Below are 20,810 nucleotides of genomic sequence, written 5' to 3'. Positions count from 1 at the left end.
GAGGAGAGGTATCGATGTCGGTCGGTGAGGCCTGGCACGAAGTCGGGGTTCCAAAACATCCCAAAGGTGTTCTGTAGGATGCAGGTCAGGACTCTGTGCAGGCCAGTCCATTATAGGGATGTTATTGTCGTGTAACCACACCGCCACAGGCTGTGCATTATGAACAGGTGCTCGATCGTGTTGAAAGATACAATCGCCATCCTCGAATTGCTCTTCAACAGTGGGAAGCAAGAAGTTGCTTAAAACATCAATGTAGGCCTGTGCTGTGATAGTGCCACGCAAAACAACAAGCGGTGCAAACCACCTCCATGAAAAACACGACCACACCATGACACCACTGCCTCCGAATATTACTGTTGGCACTACACACGCTGGCACATGACGTTCACCGGGCATTCGAGATATCCACACCCTGCCATCGGATGGCCACGCTGTATACCGTGATCCCTCACCCTACTCAACGTTTTTCCACTGTTAAATCGTCCAATGTTTAAGCTTCTTACACCAAGCGAGGCGTCGTTTGGCATTTATGGCGTGATGTATGGCTTATGAGCAGGCGCTCGACCGTGAAATCTAAGTTTTCTTACCTCCCGCCTAACTGTCATAGTACTTGCAGTGGATCCTGATGCAGTTTGGAATTCAGGTGTCTGCCTATTACACATTACGACCCTCTTCAACTGTCGGCGGTCTTTGTCAGTTAACAGATGAGGTCAGCCTGTACGCTTCTGTACTGTACGTGTCCGTTCACATTTCCACTTCACTATCATATCGTAAACAGTGGACATAGGGATGTTTAGGAGTGTGGAAATCTCGCGAACAGACGTATGATACAACTGTCATCCAATCACCTGACCACGTTCGAAGTCAGTGAGTTCCGCGGAGTGCCCCATTCTGCTCTCTCACGATGTCTAATGACTACTGAGGTTGCTGAGATGGAGTACCTGGCAGTAGGTGGCAGCACAATGCACCAAATATGGAAAACGTATGTTTTTGGGGGTGTCCGCATACTTTTTGTCACATAGTGTGCCTGTTTCCATAGATGCTCACGACAGCAGCACGTGCATATTCGACCAGTTTCACCCTTTTCGAGTTTCTCGTTCACAGGTTCTGCGTAATAATAATCTGCCCTTTGATAAAGTGGCTTGGATTCCGCCTTTTGCAGCCCATATCTTCGCTATGAAGATTCCCCATTCGTGTGTGTTCCGCTTACATGGTTTCGTTCCCGCGTCAAGTGAACGCAACGTTACCAGGCGGCATCCAACGTCTCAATGGGCAGCGGTCGTAACGTTTTGGATATTCAGTGTATGTTTTTGTTTCATTTGATCTGAATTTTTTATCATACATTCCTACAACGATAAACTACCTGTCGCATCACTTGTCAATAAAATCACCTTCTCGTTGGTGGTGTTGCATTTTTTCCGGCAATGTTTAACACTGGAATAATTTCAGCCATTACGACAGTGTTGAAATGTACTGATTGTTCTTTTGTGTAAAATCTCCATTCTTCTGCACCTCCACAGCTGAATAATGTAGGTATTTAGTGAATACCCCATAGCCGTGTTCCAGTTTCGATTCTTACGCCAGAAGCCAAGGTGTAATTAGATGAATGACGAACACTAACTTCACTTAACGAAGGTTTATTCAGCACTTGCACATACAAGAGCGCGGAGCGAACTGCTTCCGGCCAGAACACAAACGGTATGTATACGGTTACAAAACATTCCAGTACAATGATTCTTGGCATTTGTGAATACTTCTAGAATGTACTCGAACCGAATATAGAAATTAAAATTTTACAGTTCAGGTGAGTTTTGAACTCACGACCCTCCATGCAACAGTCTAGTAACATACCCACTGCACCACGGTGATTGTGCTGCGGAAGTTCTTTTGCGGCAGCAAATGAATGTCTTCACGTAACTAAAGAGCATGAAGAAGTCAGGATCCCTGCAGGCACTGTTTGCTGGCGTGTGTCAGGCGGTCAGCGAAGTCGTTTCAGTGTCCTCGTCGTGTTCTAGACCTTGTAACCTTGTAGGGTTATGTGTGGCGTTTAGACATTTTCGAGTCATGCCAACGCACATTACTGTCGTTTTGTGGGAATCAGTTAAGAAAACTGTAGATGGGTTTTCGGTCACTTGAAGTTGTTCGTTTAGAACGAAACCATCTGTGTCACAATAAACATCCCTGAAATATGGCTTTGGCGCTTTTTATTAACATTTACGTCTTTATATATCTTTGAGTTTTTTTAAGTGCTTATTTATGATAAAAGATGAAATATAGAAAGTGCAGTATGTTTACGTGGACCAAATTGCATACAAGGTGATATGAAAATGCGTGTGGTAAAATATAAATATTTTATGTACAAACAATAATAAATCGTTTGATACAAATGTATTCATGCCATTATTAAAAGCATTTATAAGACAAAAGTTCTCATATTAGCATGAAAGGCAAAATGTGGTATTAATGCTATATTTTCATGAACCAATCCGAGAATAATATCAAGTGCAGCCGTAAGCAGTAAAGGAAAAAATATTCCAACAGTCATGACATCAACCAAAACAAATCACTTACTTGTGACAGCTACGAAGTGCTATAATTCCCTTTGAACTGATCTGGAGTGTGACCGTTAGTGAGGAAGGTATTTCTCTGCAAATGCATGATTGTTCCTAACCAACAAGTACCCCATATGCTGAACTATCTTAAACATCAGAGAGTCCTTATTTGATTGGTGTTCAAAAAAATGGATCAAATGGCTCTGAGGACTACGGGACTTAACATCTTTGGTCGTCAGTCCCCTAGAACTTAGAACCACGTAAACCTAACTAACCTAAGGACACCACACACATCCATGCCCGAGGCAGGATTCGAACCTGCGACCGTAGCGGTCACGCGGTTCCAGACTGAAGCGCCTAGAACCGCACGGCCATACCGGCCGGCTACGTTGGTGTTCCTATTCATGTAGTGCATTTTGAGAGTCCACAGTACCACAGTCTTCAGACTAATTTCTGTGAGGTATACTATAGCGTCACTGAAATTTCTGTGAATTCTGCTGATGTAAACCATGTATCTGGGCGTAATTAAAACCGTCTTGCATCTGCCGATGCGTTGACTCTGTACGCACGGCATGTGCCCGTATCGTCTTCGTCTGTACATAGTAATATATCAGTAGCTGACTATACGAGATACTGTTACACGCTGTTATCACACAACCTCTTACAGTACATTCATAAGGATTACGAATGATCTAACTATTCAGTTTTGGAAATTCTGCGCAAGGGGGAACGGAACAATGAATAACGACAATTAAACATGAAAGATGAATAGGATGGGTCTGACACACTGACTCCAGAAGGCACTAGAATAAAAGCAACAGGTTCAGCAAACATGACTACGATTGTAGCTAGCAGACGCTTGGACAGTTACAGATGAGCAGGTTTTCAAGATAGCACCAGATAATTTTTGCCTAGATTGAAGGTGGGAACACTAAGACAATGAGATATTTCAGCGAACTGTACTTGTGTGATACAATACACTGTTCTGTAAAACGTAAGGATAAGATAGATAAGCTATCTCAGCGTATTAATTATTCGGTGGAAATAAATGAAAACGCGGGAGCATGTTGCCGGAAGTCTCCCAGTCGAGCAAAGAACGTTGGACGTCAAGTGGCGTGAGGTCAGCGTTACTTATAGCGTAAATGGGGCCGACCATGCAAAGCGAGGCAGTTGAAGGAACGGGAGAAGACTGTGCCTGTTGATAGGCGAGCAGTTACGATGCTCTGTGGTGGTGTTCTTCATTACAACTTGGCCTAGAGACAACATTTGAATGACATCAGACGTGGCATAATCATCGGGAAACTAGAAGAAGGACGAAGTGTGACGATTGTTGTTATGACCAGACAAAATTACAATCGTCCGGCCTCAACCGTGAATTCTTTGCTCGCTCTGAGAGACAGCTCATCGAACAACAGCAAATGAAATATAAGTTCACTTTATTTCGCGAATGATAAAAAGATTTACTTAACTTGGTACAGTCCTTTGCTGCAGGAGTACTTGATAATTTACAAGTGTCATTGACTATTAAAATATCACTTGATGAACTAATTAACAAACTTTTCTCTGGAAATACAATGTTCATCATTTACAAAAGTACATTTCCATCTAAAACTTGAATAACACTTCAGTCCCACGCGGCGATGTTGACTGCTTCAGCTGAGGTCACGAACTGGGGCTGAGTATTTTCATGCTCGGCTCTGTAATGACCTCTGCGCGGGGACATTGCTGTGGTGAGACAGATGGCGTGTCTTCTTCAGCTTCTCCCGTTCGTCTTTTGGATTGCAGCCAGATCTCACCATCGATGTGCACTGTCGACTTTGCTGCGGCACTGCTATCTCTGGACCGTATCACAACTCCAGACCAGGAGTCTGGTGTTGCTCAGAGCATTGCTTCACGTGCATGGGGAGCGTTCTGAACCACAAGCACCACTGCCGGAAAGAGAGGAAGTTGTCGATCACGGTCAACTACAGCAAACAGATGACCGATATACGGCACAACAGACAAGAAGGGGCGCACGACAAACATTGGTTGGAACCGTATTTAACAGGACTGGAAGGCATGCAGTCGCAAGCTCCAGTGGCACTGTGCTTGTATAGGGTGGTGGTTTTCCTAGCGACCTATCTGTTGTGTTCCCTTGACAACCGCCCAACGGTGGCAGTATTTGCAACAGTACAAAGAGCATAGCAACTGGGCCAACAAACAGTGGGGTCGCATGTTCATCTCGGACGAGGGCGGAATCATCCTCTGTAGTGATTTTGGGCCCTCATATGGCGAAAGGTGGAACATGAAATGCACCAAGGGACATTGTCGAGTATGACCGTTTCGCTGGTCCCAGAGACATAGTGTAAGGAGGCCTTATCTTGCATGGGCGTACTGACCTCCACATCTTTTCACACGTTACACTCACCACTCAACGTTATTGTGACGTTGTGCTACTTCTCCAATTGCGTCTTTTCAAGGACACATTCGACCACGGCTTCATTCATTTTTGTGGATGACAATGCGCGTCCGATTCGAATAGCGCAGATGAAGGTGCTCTTGTAATGAGAGGATATTCGGTGAATGGACTGGCGTGCCCCTGTTTCCCACTTACATCCCATCCAGCAGGTGTGCGATGCGTGGGGAGACTCATTGCAGTGACTCCACATCCACCAACGACCATCCACAAGAACTCCCCATCAACCTTGTGACCAACATGGCAGCGCGTTGCAGAGCATGCATTGTTGTCCGTGGTGATCACACATCCTATTAAGAAAAGTGTCTCGACTATTGTTATGTCTAGGGGACCATCATAAACCGCGGTGTCTTTACACTAATTATTGTCTTTCAATAAAGGTGTAATTTCTGTTCGTCTCATTGCGTATTTCTTTCAGTTACCGTCTGTAATCGACCTCAGTGGTTCTTTCTATGTATGGTCCAAGTTTCATCGATCTGTGTTACACGGTAGTGACACATCATGCGGAAATCGCTTTCATCCTTAAATTTTGCACACCAGTATTTTACAGGGTGGTACACTGATAGTGACCGGGCCAAATATCTCACGAAATAAGCATCAACCGAAAAAACTACAAAGAACGAAACTCGTCTAGCTTGAAGGGGGAAATCAGATGGCACTGTGGTTGACCCGCTAGATGGCGGTGCCATAGGTCAAACGGATATCAACTGCGTTTTTTTTTAAATAGGAACTCCCATTTTTATTACATATTCGTGGTGTACGTAAGGAAATATGAATGTTTTAGTTGGACCACTTTTTTCGCTTTGTGATAGATGGCACTGTAATAGTCACAAACGTATAAGTACGTGGTACCACAGTGTGGATGGTATTTGCTTCGTGATACATTACCCGTGTTAAAACAGATCGTTTACCAATTGCGGAAAAGGTCGATATCGTGTTGATGTATGGCTGGTGTGACCAAAATGCCCAACGGGCGTGTGCTATGTATGCTGCTCGGTATCCAGGACGACACCACCCAAATGTCCAGACCGTTCGCCGGATAGTTACCTTATTTAAGGAAACAGGAAATGTTCAGCCACATGTGAAACATCAACCAGCGACCTGCAACAAATGATGATGCTCAAGTATGTGTTTTAGCTGCTGTCGCGGCTAATCCGCACATCAGTAGCAGACGAATTGCGCGAGAATCGGGAATCTCAAAAACGTCGGTGTTAAGAATGCTACATCAACATCGGTTGCACCCGTACCATATTTCTATGCACCAGGAATTGCATGGCGACAACTTTGAACGTCGTGTACAGTTCTGCCACTGGGCACAAGAGAAATTACAGGACGATGACAGATTTTTTGCACGCGTTCTATTTGTCGACGGAGCGTGACTCACCAACAGCGGTAACGTAAATCGGCACAATATGCACTGTTGGGCAACGGAAAACCCACGAGGGCTGCCACAACTGGAACGTGAGCGACCTTGGCGGGTTAATGTATGGTGCGGCATTATTGGAGGAAGGGTAATTGGCCCCCATTTTATCGATGGCAATCGAAATGGTGCAATGTATGCTGATTTCCTAAGTAATGTTCTACCTATGTTACTACGTTTCACTACACGACAGAATGGCCATGTAAATCCAACATGATGGATGTCCGGCACATAGCTCGCGTGCGGTTGAAGCGGTATTGAATAGCATATTTCATGACAAGTGTATTGGTCGTCGAAGCACGATACCATGGCCCGCACGTTCACAGGAGCGGACCAACCATAGCGCCATCTGGTTTTCCCCCTCAAGCTAGACAAGTTTCGTTCTTTGTAGTTTTTTCGTTTGACGCTTATTTCGTGAGATATATTTCCTGGTCCCGATCAATGGACCATCCTGTATACCGACATTACTCGAAATTTTTGTTTAGTATTTATAAAGTTAAGAATAATGTCAGGTTAAGAAACGTCACTGTATAAACTGTAGTTAGGTCTCAAGGTACCGATATTTCAGACATGCTGCCCCAAGGATTCAGCAGGAGAAAGGGTCAGAGGTTTTTGTGCTATGGCTGTAAGAACATCGGACACCTTTCATTGGTATCGAGGGCAGTTTGACAGTGTGCAGTGTCGGGACATGATCCTCCTACCTATTGCCGAGACCATCCGCCAGATGGTTTCTTTCTGTAATTTCCGATTCTTTGGTGTTGTTTCTTTCAAGTTCTTTCTTATTTCTGTAATCCATGTTGATTTCTTTTCGCAGAAGTAGAATATTAATTTGTTTCATTAGCCTGCTGTAACTTATGCATTGGCGATGTCAAAAGAAGGTTAATCTTTGCTGTGCCATTACTTCTGATATTTTCTCTATATTTTCGTACATCTCCTCGTTATTTCATATTTTGCAAGCATCAGTAGTTTGTATTGCACGAATTGTATTTTAGTTAATCTTTTATGTTGCTCTATTCTGTTCACTATGTTTTTGATCGTTAAGCATTCACATAGAGATAAACATCCTGGTATTACTGCAGTGGCATAATATTTTAGCTCTGTTTCTCTAGATATGTATTTCATATTGTAGATTTTTTGGGCAAACCAAATGCCTTTTGCACTTTGTTAACCCTTATATCTATTGCAAGTTTTTAAAGTCCTTCCTGATGTATAATTTCTTCAAGATATTTGAATTTACTAACTCGCTCTATTTTGGCTATTTGTGTTTATATCTATTTTGGTGCGTTTTCTAAAATTCGTTATGAATTTTGCTTTTGGTTCTTTTCTTCAGCTGAAATCATGAAACCTATATCCTGTTTTTCCAGTATATTTATGTGTGTTACTGCTTGTGTCGTATTTTGTGAAAGTATTGCAAAGTAGTCTGCAAAGACTAGGCAGTTAATTTGAATTCGATTTCTTTCCCTTGCCAGAATTATTGATTATAACTAGCTGAACACCCAGGATTGCTGGGGTTTGTGTATATTCCAATCTTTCACCTCTCTCTGTGCATCTTTTCCTGCCCCCTCTCTTTTTATCTCCTCCTCTCCTCTCTCTGTCCATCTCCTCCTCTTTCCTGTTTCTGTCCAGCATCTATTCTCTCCTCTATCTGCCCATTTCCTCCTCCCCTCTTTCTATTCATCTCCTCTCTGTCTAGTTCCTCCTCCCCCTCTCTCCCCATCACTTTCTCTCCTCCTCTCTTTTCATCTCCTAATCTTTCTTTTGTCTCCTCTTCTCCCCTCTCTGTGTCCGTCTCCTCATTCTCCCTTTCTGTCGATTTCCCCCTCACATTCTTTCTTTCCATCTCCTCCTTCCTCTATCGGCGTCCATTTCCTGCTTTCCTCTCTCTGTCTGTCTGCATCCTCCTACTCCCTTTCACCACGTTATCATCCCCACCCTAATATGATGTTGCTGGTTCTTACCCTCACACTATTTCTCTACAGATAGTAACTGCTTTGTGTATCAAGTTTGGTTGAAATGGAAGTTTGGATGAAATGGGCCCAGGAAATTAGGAGGAGCTTTTCACCTGTGGTTTTGCCTATGTACGCCCATGTCACATGTATTTCACTTACATTTACCATATTTCACACATATTTCTAAACATATGTCACCTATATCTCCAGCGAATCACGCGCTGCACTTCCGTTTTCACGCAGTTCAACGTTCATGACAATTAAAACGTCATGCATGATGAACGACAGTGTTACTTCATGAACAGCAAAAATCTAGTAGCCGACAAGCTTTTATCCTTTTATCTTTCTTTGGTGGGCGTCAGTGAGAAAAAGTATCTTAAAGGTTTGAAATTACGTGTAAAGTTTGTTGCAAATCACTAAGTGCTGTCGTTATCAGATGCTGGGTGAGTCGGGCTATTTGCTCGTCTTGAGCTACTTTTCTTTTCCAATCATACCCCAGCCCTGTTGAGAGGTATGTGGTTCTTAACCCCATAGTAGTTATTTACTCACACTAAGCGATATGTGGGTCAAGTTTGGTTGAAATCCGTTCAGTCTTTTAGGAGATATGGAACATGAATACATACATCCACTTTTATTATACGCCATGAAATTCTGACTTCTTAGGTGCAGAATCGAGATTCTGACAGTTTTTTTTTTCTAAAATGCAGCTAAACAGTATAGCAACAGGCCGTCCCCTTGTCTAATACCATTGTTGCGTTTCAAATATTTAACTTCACTTACGGTTTTTGTAACAGTTTCACGAATTATGTTTTTTACATCACATTCTCCAATGAGTTTATTTATTGTTCCTATACCTACCAAATCAAATGCTTTCTTGAGATCAATAAATGTTAATATTATAGCTTAATGGTTGACACTCTGCGGCGAATTGTTGATTTTAAGTAAAAAATGTGTTGTGTCCAAGACTTTCCATTTCGAATATCACCCTGTCATTTTCCTAGTTGTCAGTCTAAAGTTTTTCCAGAGAAATTTTTGGAAAACAGCTACTGATTTTCGAAACTGTATTATAAAAACAGACTATATCGCCAATATCAAGATTTGTTGGTGACTGGCCTCAGGTCAAAGGTCGACCGTCTTCGGACCATACTCCAAAATTGACGTGTGGAGGCTGCTGAGCAGTTGACACCATCTGGGGGACTACGGCAGTTCTTGCTATCTGGATCGGTCTCCACACATCAACTTTGGAGTACAGTCTGAAGATGGTCCGCCTTTGGACTGTAACCGGTCACCAATAAATATATATTTGTGCGGTATAGACTGTTTTTTTAAGTACTAAAACTTTGTCAATTTAACTTTAGAAGCATTATTGATAATATATTTTGTGTACCGCAGTTGTTATTATTATTTAGCTATTTAAGACGTATTGTATCATCCTTACTCCCCTTGAATTGAAGCCCACCCGTGGTCACAGATGTGATGAAAATGAAATTAAACGTGCTGCTCCTCCTTGACAAGTGTTCTGACAGTTTCTTCCGTAACGGAAGCGAGGGTCCAGTAGGCAATAAGCCACGTGAAGAGTGGTTGAGGACGGGTCGAGTCTGTGACAGGGGCTATTCTGCCCGCGCTGCGCAGCAAGTGCAGAGCCGGGTGGTGTTCCCCAAGGAGCCGCAGGTGTCCTCGGCGTGCAGGCTGCTCATCACGCGCATCCTGGCGCCCATTGTGAGCCGCGCGCGCCTGCCCTCCATCAGGGACGACCCCTGGATGGCCTTGGGCGGCGAGCGCGGTGCCTCCACATCTTCCGAGGACGGATCCCAGGTACGTGTCCTTTGCTCGTCACCACTGACGGCGGATGCATTAATCGTAGGTATCTACACTACGTTCGTAAAACATTTACAGCCTGTGCAAAATAAAAAGAGCCTAGAAATACATCTACGAGGGGCGTTTAACAAGTAATGAAACATTTCTTTTCTCGGCCAATATCGATTGAAAAAATACAGACTTTTCTGTGAGACATCATGGGATACTTACAACCAGCCAGGATACCCGAGAGCGCTAACGCGCTGCTTCCTGGACTCGGGTAGGCGCGCTGGCCCCGGATCGAATCCGCCCGGCGGATTAACGACGATGGCCGAAGTGCCGGCCAGCCTGGATGTGATTTTTAGGCGGTCTTCCACATCCTCCTAGGTAAATATCGGGCTGGTCCCCACGTCCCGCCTCAGTTACTTGACTCGCAGACATTTGTAACACATTCACACTATTTCACGCTTTACACTCGACTCAGACAGCTGGGGTACCTTTAATTCCGTCCCCATGGTATGAGGTGGCGGCAGGAAGAGCATTCGGCCACCCCTTAAAATTAACCATGCCAAATCCGTACTTAACCCTGCGCACAATGCGGGATAAAGGCACTAGCGAAAGAAAGAAAGAATCATGGGATACTCCCGATTAACCCCCTATAGCTTCATGAAGTTCCGATAGGTCGCATGGCTATTTGTAGCCCTAAAAATGGCGTCTCTAAGCAGAGTGGAAACACATCAGGACGAGATGAGATATCTGTAAGATTCTACAAAGATTACGAGAAAGGACTTACTCACCTATTTACCAGCAGTTCACCGTAGGTCGCTGGAGCATCGGAGGATATCTAGCGACTGGAAAAAAGGGTCGTAGGATAGGTGTACATAATTATAGACCTACATCACTAAAGTCAATCTGTTACAGAATTATCGAATATGTTTTGTACTTACGTGTTATGAATTTTTTGAAGAACGAAAATCTCCTCGAAGTTCAACATGGGAAGACGCAGAGATCTTGCGAAAGTCAGCTCTTTCTGATCCTCCAAGAGAACCACAATGCTGTAGACATCAGCGCTCAGATTGATGCAATGTTCGTAGAATTCAGGAAGGTATTTGACCCCACCCCGCACCTCCATTTACTTAAAAGATACGAAATTACTGAGCATCGGACCAGCTTTACGACTGCATACAAGACTTTCTTACAGAGAGAACTGATCACTCGCTATTACCGGAACAAAATCGACGGATGTAATGGTAATTTCAGTAGTACAGCAATGAAGTGTGGTAAAGTCTTCACTGTTTACAATATCTGAAATATATATGAATATGTATGAAATATATATACAGGAAACGTCGGAAGTTCAGTGATGCTATTCGCAGATAATGCTCTTGATTCCAATAAGGTAGCAACACCAGGAGACTGTAGCTATTGGCAGAATGACCTGCAGAGCATTGATGAACGATTCAGGGTCTGGCAGTTGACACTGAACGTAAATAAATGTAAAATGTGGTGCACACATAGGAATAGAAATCCACTAGTTTACAGCTATACCACTGATGAAAAATTGCTGGGAACAGCATCTGCCGTAAGATATCTAAGAGTAACCATCCGGAGCGGCTTAAGTGGAATGGCTGTACAAAACAAATAGCAGGCCGCTGTGGCCGGGCGATTCTAGGCGCTTCAGTCCGGAATCGCGCCGGTACTACGGTGCAGGTTCGAATCCTGCTCGGGCATGGATGTGTGTGATGTCCTTAGCTTAGGTAGGTTTAAGTAGTTCTGAGTCTAGGGGACTGATGCCCTCAGATGTTAAGCCCCATAGTGCTTAGAACCATTCTTTACAAAACAAATATTATGAAAATCAGAAGGTAGACTGACATTCATAGAAACAATCTTAAGGAAATGTAACTCCTCCACGAAAGACCGGTTCTTTAATATTGATCATCACGCTGGGGCCTTTAGCAGATAGGACAAATAGAAGAGATGGAGAAGATCCAACGAAGAGCAGTGCCTTTCGCACAGGGTCGTTAAGTCGGCGCGAGAACCGTTCGCGAACAGAACAGGGAAAGGGGGAACAGACAGTGCTATCAGAAGTACCCTCCGCCACAAACTGTCAGGTGGCTTCCCCAGCATTGAGGCAAATCTAGAAAATGTTTAATGCACATTAAGATGGGCAACCCAATATACACTACTGGCCATTAAAATTGCTACACCAACAAGAATTGCAGAAGATAAACGGGTATTCATTGGACAAATATATTATACTACAACTGACATGTGATTACATTTTCACGCAATTTGGGTGCATAGATCCTGAGAAATCACTTCCCGGAACAACCACCTCTGGACGTAATAACGGCTTTGACACGCCTTGGCATTGAGTCAAACAGAGCTTGGATGGCGTGTACAGGTACAGCTGCCCATGCAGCTTCAACACGATACCACAGTTCATTAAGAGTAGTGACTGGCGTATTGTGACGAGCCAGTTGCTCGGCCGCCAATGACCAGACGTTTTCAATTGGTGAGAGATCTGGAGAATGTGCTGGCTAGGGCAGCAGTCCAACGTTTTCTGTATCCAGAAATGCCCGTACAGGACCTGCAACATGCGGTCGTGCATTACCCTGCTGAAATGTAGGGTTCGGCAGAGATCGAATGAAGGGTAGAACCACGGGTCGTAAAACATCTGAAATGTAAGGTCCACTGTTCAAAGTGCCGTCAATGCGAACAAGAGGTAACCGAGACGTGTAACCAATGGCACCCCATACCATCACGCCGGGTGATACGCAAGTGTGGCGATGACGAATACACGATTCCAATGTGCGTTCACCGCGATGTCGACAAACACGGATGCGACCATCATCATGCTGTAAACAGAACCTGGATTCATCCGAAAAAATGACGTTTTGCCATTCGTGCACTCAGGTTCGTCGTTGAGTACACCTTCGCAAGCGCACCTGTCTGTGATGCAGCGTCCAGGGTAACCGCAGCTATGGTCTTCGAGATGATAGTCCATGCTGCTGCAAAAGTCGTCAAACTGTTCGTGCAGATGGTTGTTGTTTTGCAAACGTCCCCATCTGTTGACTCAGGGATCGAGACGTGGCTGCACGATCCGTTACAGCCATGCAGATAAGATGCCTGTCAACTCGACTGCTAGTGATACGAGGCCGTTGGAATCCAGCACGGTGTTCCGTATTACCCTCCTGAACCCACCGATTCCATATTCTGCTAACAGTCATTGGATGTCGACCAACGCGAGCAGCAATGTCGCGATACGATAAACCGCAATCGCGATAGGCTACAATCCGATCTTTATCAAAGTCGGAAACGCTATGGTACACATTTCTCCTCCTTACACGAGGCAGCACAACAACGTTTCACCAGGCAACGCCGGTCAACTGCTGTTTGTGTACGAGAAATCGGTTGGAAACTTTCCTCGTGTCAGCACGTTGTAGGTGTCACCACCGGCGCCAACCTTGTGTGAATGCTCTGAAAAGCTAATCATTTGCATATCACAGCATCCTCTACCTGTCAGTTAAATTTCGCGTCTGTAGCACGTCATCTTCGTGATGTAGCAATTTTAATGGCAAGTAGTTTACATTATCCGCCATTGGGGTTGATGATGTAAGTTGGGTTTCCTATCTTACGGTGCATGAAACATTTTCAGAGCCAGCTTTTTTTGCCTAGCCTGTACATCTACGAGTGGTATTCGTAAATTAACCTGTCTCTGGCTGTTCAGAAGAAACAAATGCTTCTAGCATTATGGCGTCTGCATTGTTGCAGAAGGATGCTTTATTGAGTGTGTAAGCAGCAAGCGATTGAAATAGTGTTATTGTGTCTCCGACGAGTTACGAGGTACGTTCTGCCATTCGCTTCCTGTGGGCAGAAGGAGACAATGCTGTCGAGATTGACCGTCGATTGTGTCGTGCGCATGGCCATGGGGTTATGAGTGATGGTTTTGTGAGGGAGTGGTTCAGGAAAGTCAAGGTTGGTCACACAGATGTGAGTAATGAAAGTGGTCGAGGGTGATGTGTCAGATTTGACTGATGAAAGTCTGCAACACGTTAACGTAGTAGAACGTGCGCGATGGCGGTTCAAAACTTCCGAACATTCTGAACATGTGCCTAAGGTTTCAAGGGCTATCATCCTTGGCACCGTGACAGACAAGTGGGGTTACCATAAGTTTTGTGCATGGCAGATACCGAAATGTCTAACCGTCGTTCTCAAAACTGAAAGAATGGGCTCGACCTTGATATTCCTTCCGCACTACATGAAGAAGAGAAGGAATTTCTGAACAGGATTATGGGTGAGGAAAAGACGTGAGTGCAGTACGTGAATTCTGAATCGAAGGAGCAGTCCAAGCAGTGGATGGTGGATGGATACTTATTCTCCCAATTGACAAAAAAAAGTTCAAGCAAACGATATCAAACCACAAAATAATGGTTGAAGTTTTTTTGAGATCACAAGGGAATTTCAACAACAGATTTCGTGACGCACAAGAATATTGTGACATCACAGACTTGTTGTGAGACTCATACAAAATTCGGAGGGTCAATCCAAAATAAACAGTCCAGGATGATTACCGATAGAGTCATCTCCTTCCTCGACAATGTGCTACCCCATGCTGCAAATCGAGCTTTGACATTCTGGCTGTGGTTATTTTTCAATATCTTCCCTATAGTCCGGAGTCGGCACCAAGCGATTTTCATATCTTTGTGGAGAGGAAGGAGTTCAGCACTTCACAACAGGTGATGGAGGGATAAATGAGCCGGCATCACGGCATGATAAAAGTTTGAATTTGTATCATGACTATGTGGAGATGCAGTGTCAACATGTGTGTACAGAGATTATACAACTTTTTTGTCAATTGCTTTCTTTTCTCAATAACCAGTCTGTGGTTAGTAAATCAATACCTACGTTTACATTTACAGCAACATAAATATCTACATTTTGATCTACATCGTCATCCACATCAACATCTATGTCTACACCTACATACATATATACTCTGCTAGCCAGTCCGCAGTTCGCAGTCTACATAGCAGTGAGAACGTTTGTGATTCGGAGGTATTTGTTGAAAGCAGGAAGGGTAACATGTGATGAACTGGGTGTCATGATAGGACCATCAGGATGAATGCATTCGGCGTTATTCTGCGCAGTTTATCGTAAACAGGTTCTGTCAGGACACGAATTTTTATGCAAACAAGCTGAGACATCACGAAAGCTCTTACAAAAGCTATCATTAACTATTTTTGCAGACCTTTTAGACAGTGAGTCGATACACGCGCATTTCACGGCAATGTGTCAGCCACAGAGGGCAGATTAGCATGGCTAGACGCAGCTCGCATGTCCCGTTAGGATAGCTAGGGAGAAAGCAGTCGATGTTATTGTGGAACAGATTTCTGTAGCGGGACCTGTGACGTCAGTATCCATAGGTAGAAGGGTATCGCACCAAGAATGGTAAACACGAATGCCCAGAGGGGCTCGCAAAGTGGACCGGAGTGAGCACGCCGCCCGGCTTGCGTGCCTTGCAGTTCTGTAGGAGAGCAGTTCGCTGGTATGTCGTGGTTGACTGTAGTTTGAAAGCGTTTTTTACATGCACTGAGTGTTCCTGCAGTGCATATTTTCTGCTGTTTGTGCATTGTGAACATGTTGGCAGAGTGTTATATATGCATTATGTCAGTGATTTACGAGTTGTTTTCGTGTCTATTGCATTAATATGTAGGCTGTGCAATCCATGATTTCGACAGTTGATGATTAGCAAAAGTGTTTGCAGAGCGTTTTTCATGCATTATTTCGACAATTTACGAGTTGTTTGCGTCTCTGCACATCAGTGTACTGCATTATTTCGGTGATTTATGAGTAGTTTGCAGTTCTGTAGGCTGTTCAATGCATTATTTTGTCAGTTTACAATTAGCAAGCGTGTTTGCAGAGCATTATACATGCATTATTTTGACAATTCACGAGTTGTTTGCCTGTCTGTACATCAGTTTACTGCATTATTCAGGTGAATTACGAGTAATTTGCAGATCTGTAGGCTGTGAATTGCTACTCCAAGCACGTCAGAATGTGTTTTGTATCAGTGTAGTAAATGAACTACGTGAAATCCGTCCCTAAATAAATTGTTCCGAAATAAATAAAGTGCACTCCTTCCGCTCTACAGCAGCCCAGCACAGTTGGCAACAATTGAGATTGGGGTCGCACATAGTATGTTCTGCTAGTGACGGTGATGCTACCATGACACTGTGCGATTTTACAACTGTGGTGCTGAATTTGAGGCCCGCAGGTCTGAGTGTCTGTGTCTTTCGAGGAGCGAGTTGTAACAAGAACACTACTGTAAGTGCCAGGTGGATAAACGCAGGGCTTTCTACTAGCCAACAACTTCCGAGAGACCAGTTTAGGCACTTTTTCCTTCACCCATATCTCCTGGATGGCCTGCTCATTGACATAGACGGGACAATCTCAGGAAGTGGCTGCATGGTCGCCATTGATACAGTGGGAGAAGGAGGTGAGCAATCGCCCTTGTGGGCATCCCTACCGCAAGTAACATATTTGGCCATGTTCCGACAGGACATTCGAATATGTTTGTAACATTGAGACTGGTAGCAGTGCATCGGTTTTGGAATATACAGTCCGACTGTGATGACTTCATAGCCTACTTTGGACTTTGATGGAAGCACTATCACACCAAACGTTTAGGCACTAAGGTTGCATCAACCTTTTTCGTTACCTGATGAACTGCAGTGATGTCCTGATCAGTGAGGTAAATTTGGATTTCTCCCTTGGTCAGACGATCGAGCAGCCTAGTGTAAATACCAAGCAAAGACTTCAGTGTTCGATGGGTCTCAACATGACAAAAACATACATGGAGAAGCGAAGCTGAAAGCAGTATTTCGGCTTAAGAATCACAAAAGCAAAGTTCCATTACGTAAACGAGAGCAGCATTTCACAGGGCTGGCAAATGCATCAACACCTTTCTGAATTACAAACGAATTAACTGTAGCAGACCTTCCTCTGTACGTGACGCCATGAGGAACCGAGGTACAGATGGAAGAGTCTTGGAATCTTTAGCCTTATTCCGTTTAAGCTTAGTATACGTATACTGAGATGGTGACTGGCTCATTTCGAGAAAATCCCACATGGTTGACTGCGTCTCCGATGGCGCACTCCTTCCAACTGGGGGCTACCCTCAGAGTCGGCCTCACCCACCTTATGTGGTTGCTCACATGTGACGAAAAATTGTGGTCTCGACTATTTCTGCAGCAGTTCACAATTTCCGAGAGGTCAACTTGGTTCTTATTTTACATAGCCATCTGATGTCCATATAACATTGAGAACCTTTTAGATGGTGAGTCGCCACGCACGCATTTCGCGGCAGTGCATCCGCCACACTGGGCAGGTAAGCACGGCTAGATGCTGCTCGCACGTCCCGTTACGATAACTACGGAGAAAGCAGTTGATGTTATTGTGGAACAGATTTCTGTAGTGGTCCCTGTGATGTCAGTATCGATAGGTAGAGGGTATCGCGCCAACAATGGTAAACACGAATGCCCCGAGGAGTCTTGCGTATGGGACCAGCGTAAACACGCTGTCTGGCGTGCATGCCTTGAAGTTCTGTAGGGGAGCAGTTCGCTGATACGTCGTGGTTGACTATAGTTTGAAAGCGGTTTTTACATGCACTGAGTGTTCCTGCAGTGCATTATTTTCGGCTGTTTAAGCATTGTGAACATGTCAGCAGAGTGTTATATATGCATTATTTAGGTGATTTACGGGCTGTTATCGTGTCTACCGCATTGTTTTGTGAATAGGTCTGTAGGCTGTGCAATGCATGGTTTTGACAGTTGATGATTAGCAAGTGTGTTTGCAGAGCCTTTTACGTGCATCATTTTGACAATTTATAAGTTGTTTGCATGTCTGTACATCAGCATACTGCATTATTTCGGCAAATTACGAGTAATTTGCAGGTCTATAGGCTGTGAATTACGACCCCAAACACGTCATAGCATGTATTTTGTATCAGTGTAATAAATAAACTATGTGAAATCCGTCCCTAAATAAATTGTTCCAAAATTAATAAAGTACACTCCTTCCTCTCTCTAGCATTCCAGCAGAGTCTGAGTATTTTTGCCCACCATTTTTGCCCCAGGCTGCGACAGAGTGAAAGTGCACTCTGGTGGCAGTACTGTGTACTAGGTCAGTTGGATTCCAGATCTCGTGGTGGAGACACTGGATGGAGCTACTGCCTTAAATTGTTTAAATAAAGACTGAAAATAAAGACTTACATCCATCCTATCCACCAAACCAGCACAAGCTGAGTTCTTTTCCCACAATTCCCCCCCCCCCCCCCTCCTCCCCTGACTGCCTTTTTAGATTACTTCATGGAAGGGATGACAGCACCCTCTGGTGGCGATACTGTGTACTGTGTCAGTTGGACTCCAGACCTCATGGTGAACACGCTGGGTGTAGGTACTGCCTCTAACTGCTTAAATAAAGTCTGCCTGCAAAATAAAGACTTATGTCCATCCTATCCAGTACAGGCTCAGTCCTTTTCCCCGCCGGTTTCTAGGAAGAGTTGATGGTTGGATGACTTAGGCTAGTGAAGGTAGTGCAAGGGACCTTTTTCCCGCCACTTTCATCGGTTAGTGAGGTAGCTGTGGTGTGTTGCATTGTCCTGCTGGAATTTGGAACTTCCCGCCATTTTCTGTTGGAGGGGTAGGAAGGGGGAGGGGTTAGGTTAATGGAGTTAGCCTAATTGACCTATTTTCCCGCCAAAATTTGAACTTCGCACCATGACATCATTGCGAAATTGCCATATCTATCGCTGTCATCTTGGATCCGCCACCTTTAATACATTTGGCAACAATGGAGTGTGGGGCCACACATAGTTTGTAGTTTGTTCTACTACTACCGTCTCCTTCTCCTCCTCCAGCTGTGCAAAAAGCCACCACATCTTCGCCTCCGGCTTCGAAATCATCTGCTACACAACTGGCAGAGCAGAAAGGACAGAAGGAATACTCCCACGAAGAATTTTTACATCCTTCCAACCAACAAACATCTGAGTCTTCGTCTGACAACGGAAAAGGCTCCAAGAAGTCAAACAAAGGCAAATGGTCTTCTCCTTCACCGACTCGACGATCCTCACCTGGTCTAACTCCTTTCGCCAGTGTTTTTTGCCAACAATTTTTCCCTCCCGGAATCCACAGGCTGACCTAGTGAGAATGCCGATGCCTCTGTAAGTGCCATGGAGCAGGACCCTCCAGCCTATGCGTCCTGTAGCTGTGAGTTTTCGAGTGCTGGCATTTAGCAGCAGCTGAGGTGACAACTCTTCATTTTTTCCCTCCTATGCTTTGCCCAGCATGAGTCTCCTCCAATGGTTCGTGGCATTAGATCCATCAAGGGGCAATTACAGTTGCCCTTGGAATGGTTGTGTCCATTTGTTTTCTGCCATTCGAATTTCTTTGCAGGCCACTTTAATCTTCTCCCTGAGGATGGCATTCCATCTGAGATGAGATTCATAGTCAGAAAGTCTGTAGCAGTCCGCAGTTTCCTTCACCTTTTCTCTTTGTGATGTCTACATCCCTTTATCATTCAGTCCACCAGTGAAGACATCCTCCACTTCCTCACCCCTTTCTGCTGATTGGTGACTTTAACGCACACTGTTCTCCCTGGGGCTGTTCCAGAACCTGTCCAACAGGTGCCCTCGTTGCTGACCTTCTAAATCAACTCAACATCATGCGCCTTAACACTGGAGCATCCACATTCCCTTCAGACTCTACACACAGCTATTCCTATTCGGACTTCTCGTCCTGCACTGTCCAGCTTGCCTGTTGTCTCGAGTGATTCGTTCTCTCTGACACATACTCAAGCAACCATTTCCCATGCGCTATCCGTTCTTTGTTAAAAAAATTCTTTATTCTTGATCTTTATATATTAAACAACCCACAACTCCGTGTGGTTAGTGGGTCCTTAAGTGTTACAACATCATTATTATTAGCAGCTAATTACAGTGTTTACAGGTGAGCTACAGTACAGAACAAGGTGTTGCAATGGGCGATTTATTTTCTACATATTACTCTGCTTATTCTAATGGCTACTCATGAGTAAACCTGTACTGCCTGCAGTGTCACAGGTGTGTCAGTGAAGTGTATAAACCCACTGAACCGCCTTGCCCACCGAGCTAACCCCGATGAGCGTGCCCCTGACACTAGGCAGACCAAGGATGACCTGAATCGCTGCAGGTTCCTGTTTTTGTTTCCTATTTTTAAGACCTACTAACAAAGATTCTATTCAACGTCAAGTCCGGTGCACGTCTCAAAAAAAATTTGGAAATTTGTCGTAAGGTTTTATGAGAACAAACTGCTGAGGTCATCTGTTCCTGAACGTAAGCACTACTTAACCTAACTTACAATAAGGATAACATTCACACCCATGCCCGAGGAAGGACCCAAAACTCCAAGGAGGGGAACCGCGCGGACCGTGACAAGGCGCAGTAGACCACTCGACAACCCCGCGCGGCGCATGTCTCAGTTCGGTTTATTGTACTCCACTCCCCCTAGTCCTGCATGTAGAGGATTCCAACTGAGTTGTAAGTCGGCCTATCGTCGCAAAGTCGGTACAGGATCAGGGTACTGGGACACATTTGGTTA

General features: G+C 44.5%; 1 protein-coding gene across 1 annotated transcript in view; it reads left to right on the top strand.

Moving 5' to 3' along the window:
• LOC126416876 (testis-specific serine/threonine-protein kinase 4-like) overlaps positions 1-20,810 on the top strand; it is a 141,622-nt gene that overhangs the window by 97,926 nt on the left and 22,886 nt on the right. Inside the window, exon 6 of the mRNA XM_050084759.1 lies at positions 10,009-10,191. Within this exon, the coding sequence (XP_049940716.1) occupies positions 10,009-10,191 (183 nt within the window). The remainder of the gene's footprint in view (positions 1-10,008; positions 10,192-20,810) is intronic.

This window comes from Schistocerca serialis, chromosome 8 (assembly GCF_023864345.2).
Source record: "Schistocerca serialis cubense isolate TAMUIC-IGC-003099 chromosome 8, iqSchSeri2.2, whole genome shotgun sequence".
Classification (NCBI taxonomy): domain Eukaryota; kingdom Metazoa; phylum Arthropoda; class Insecta; order Orthoptera; family Acrididae; genus Schistocerca; species Schistocerca serialis.
This window is presented reverse-complemented; position numbering and strand designations above follow the sequence as displayed.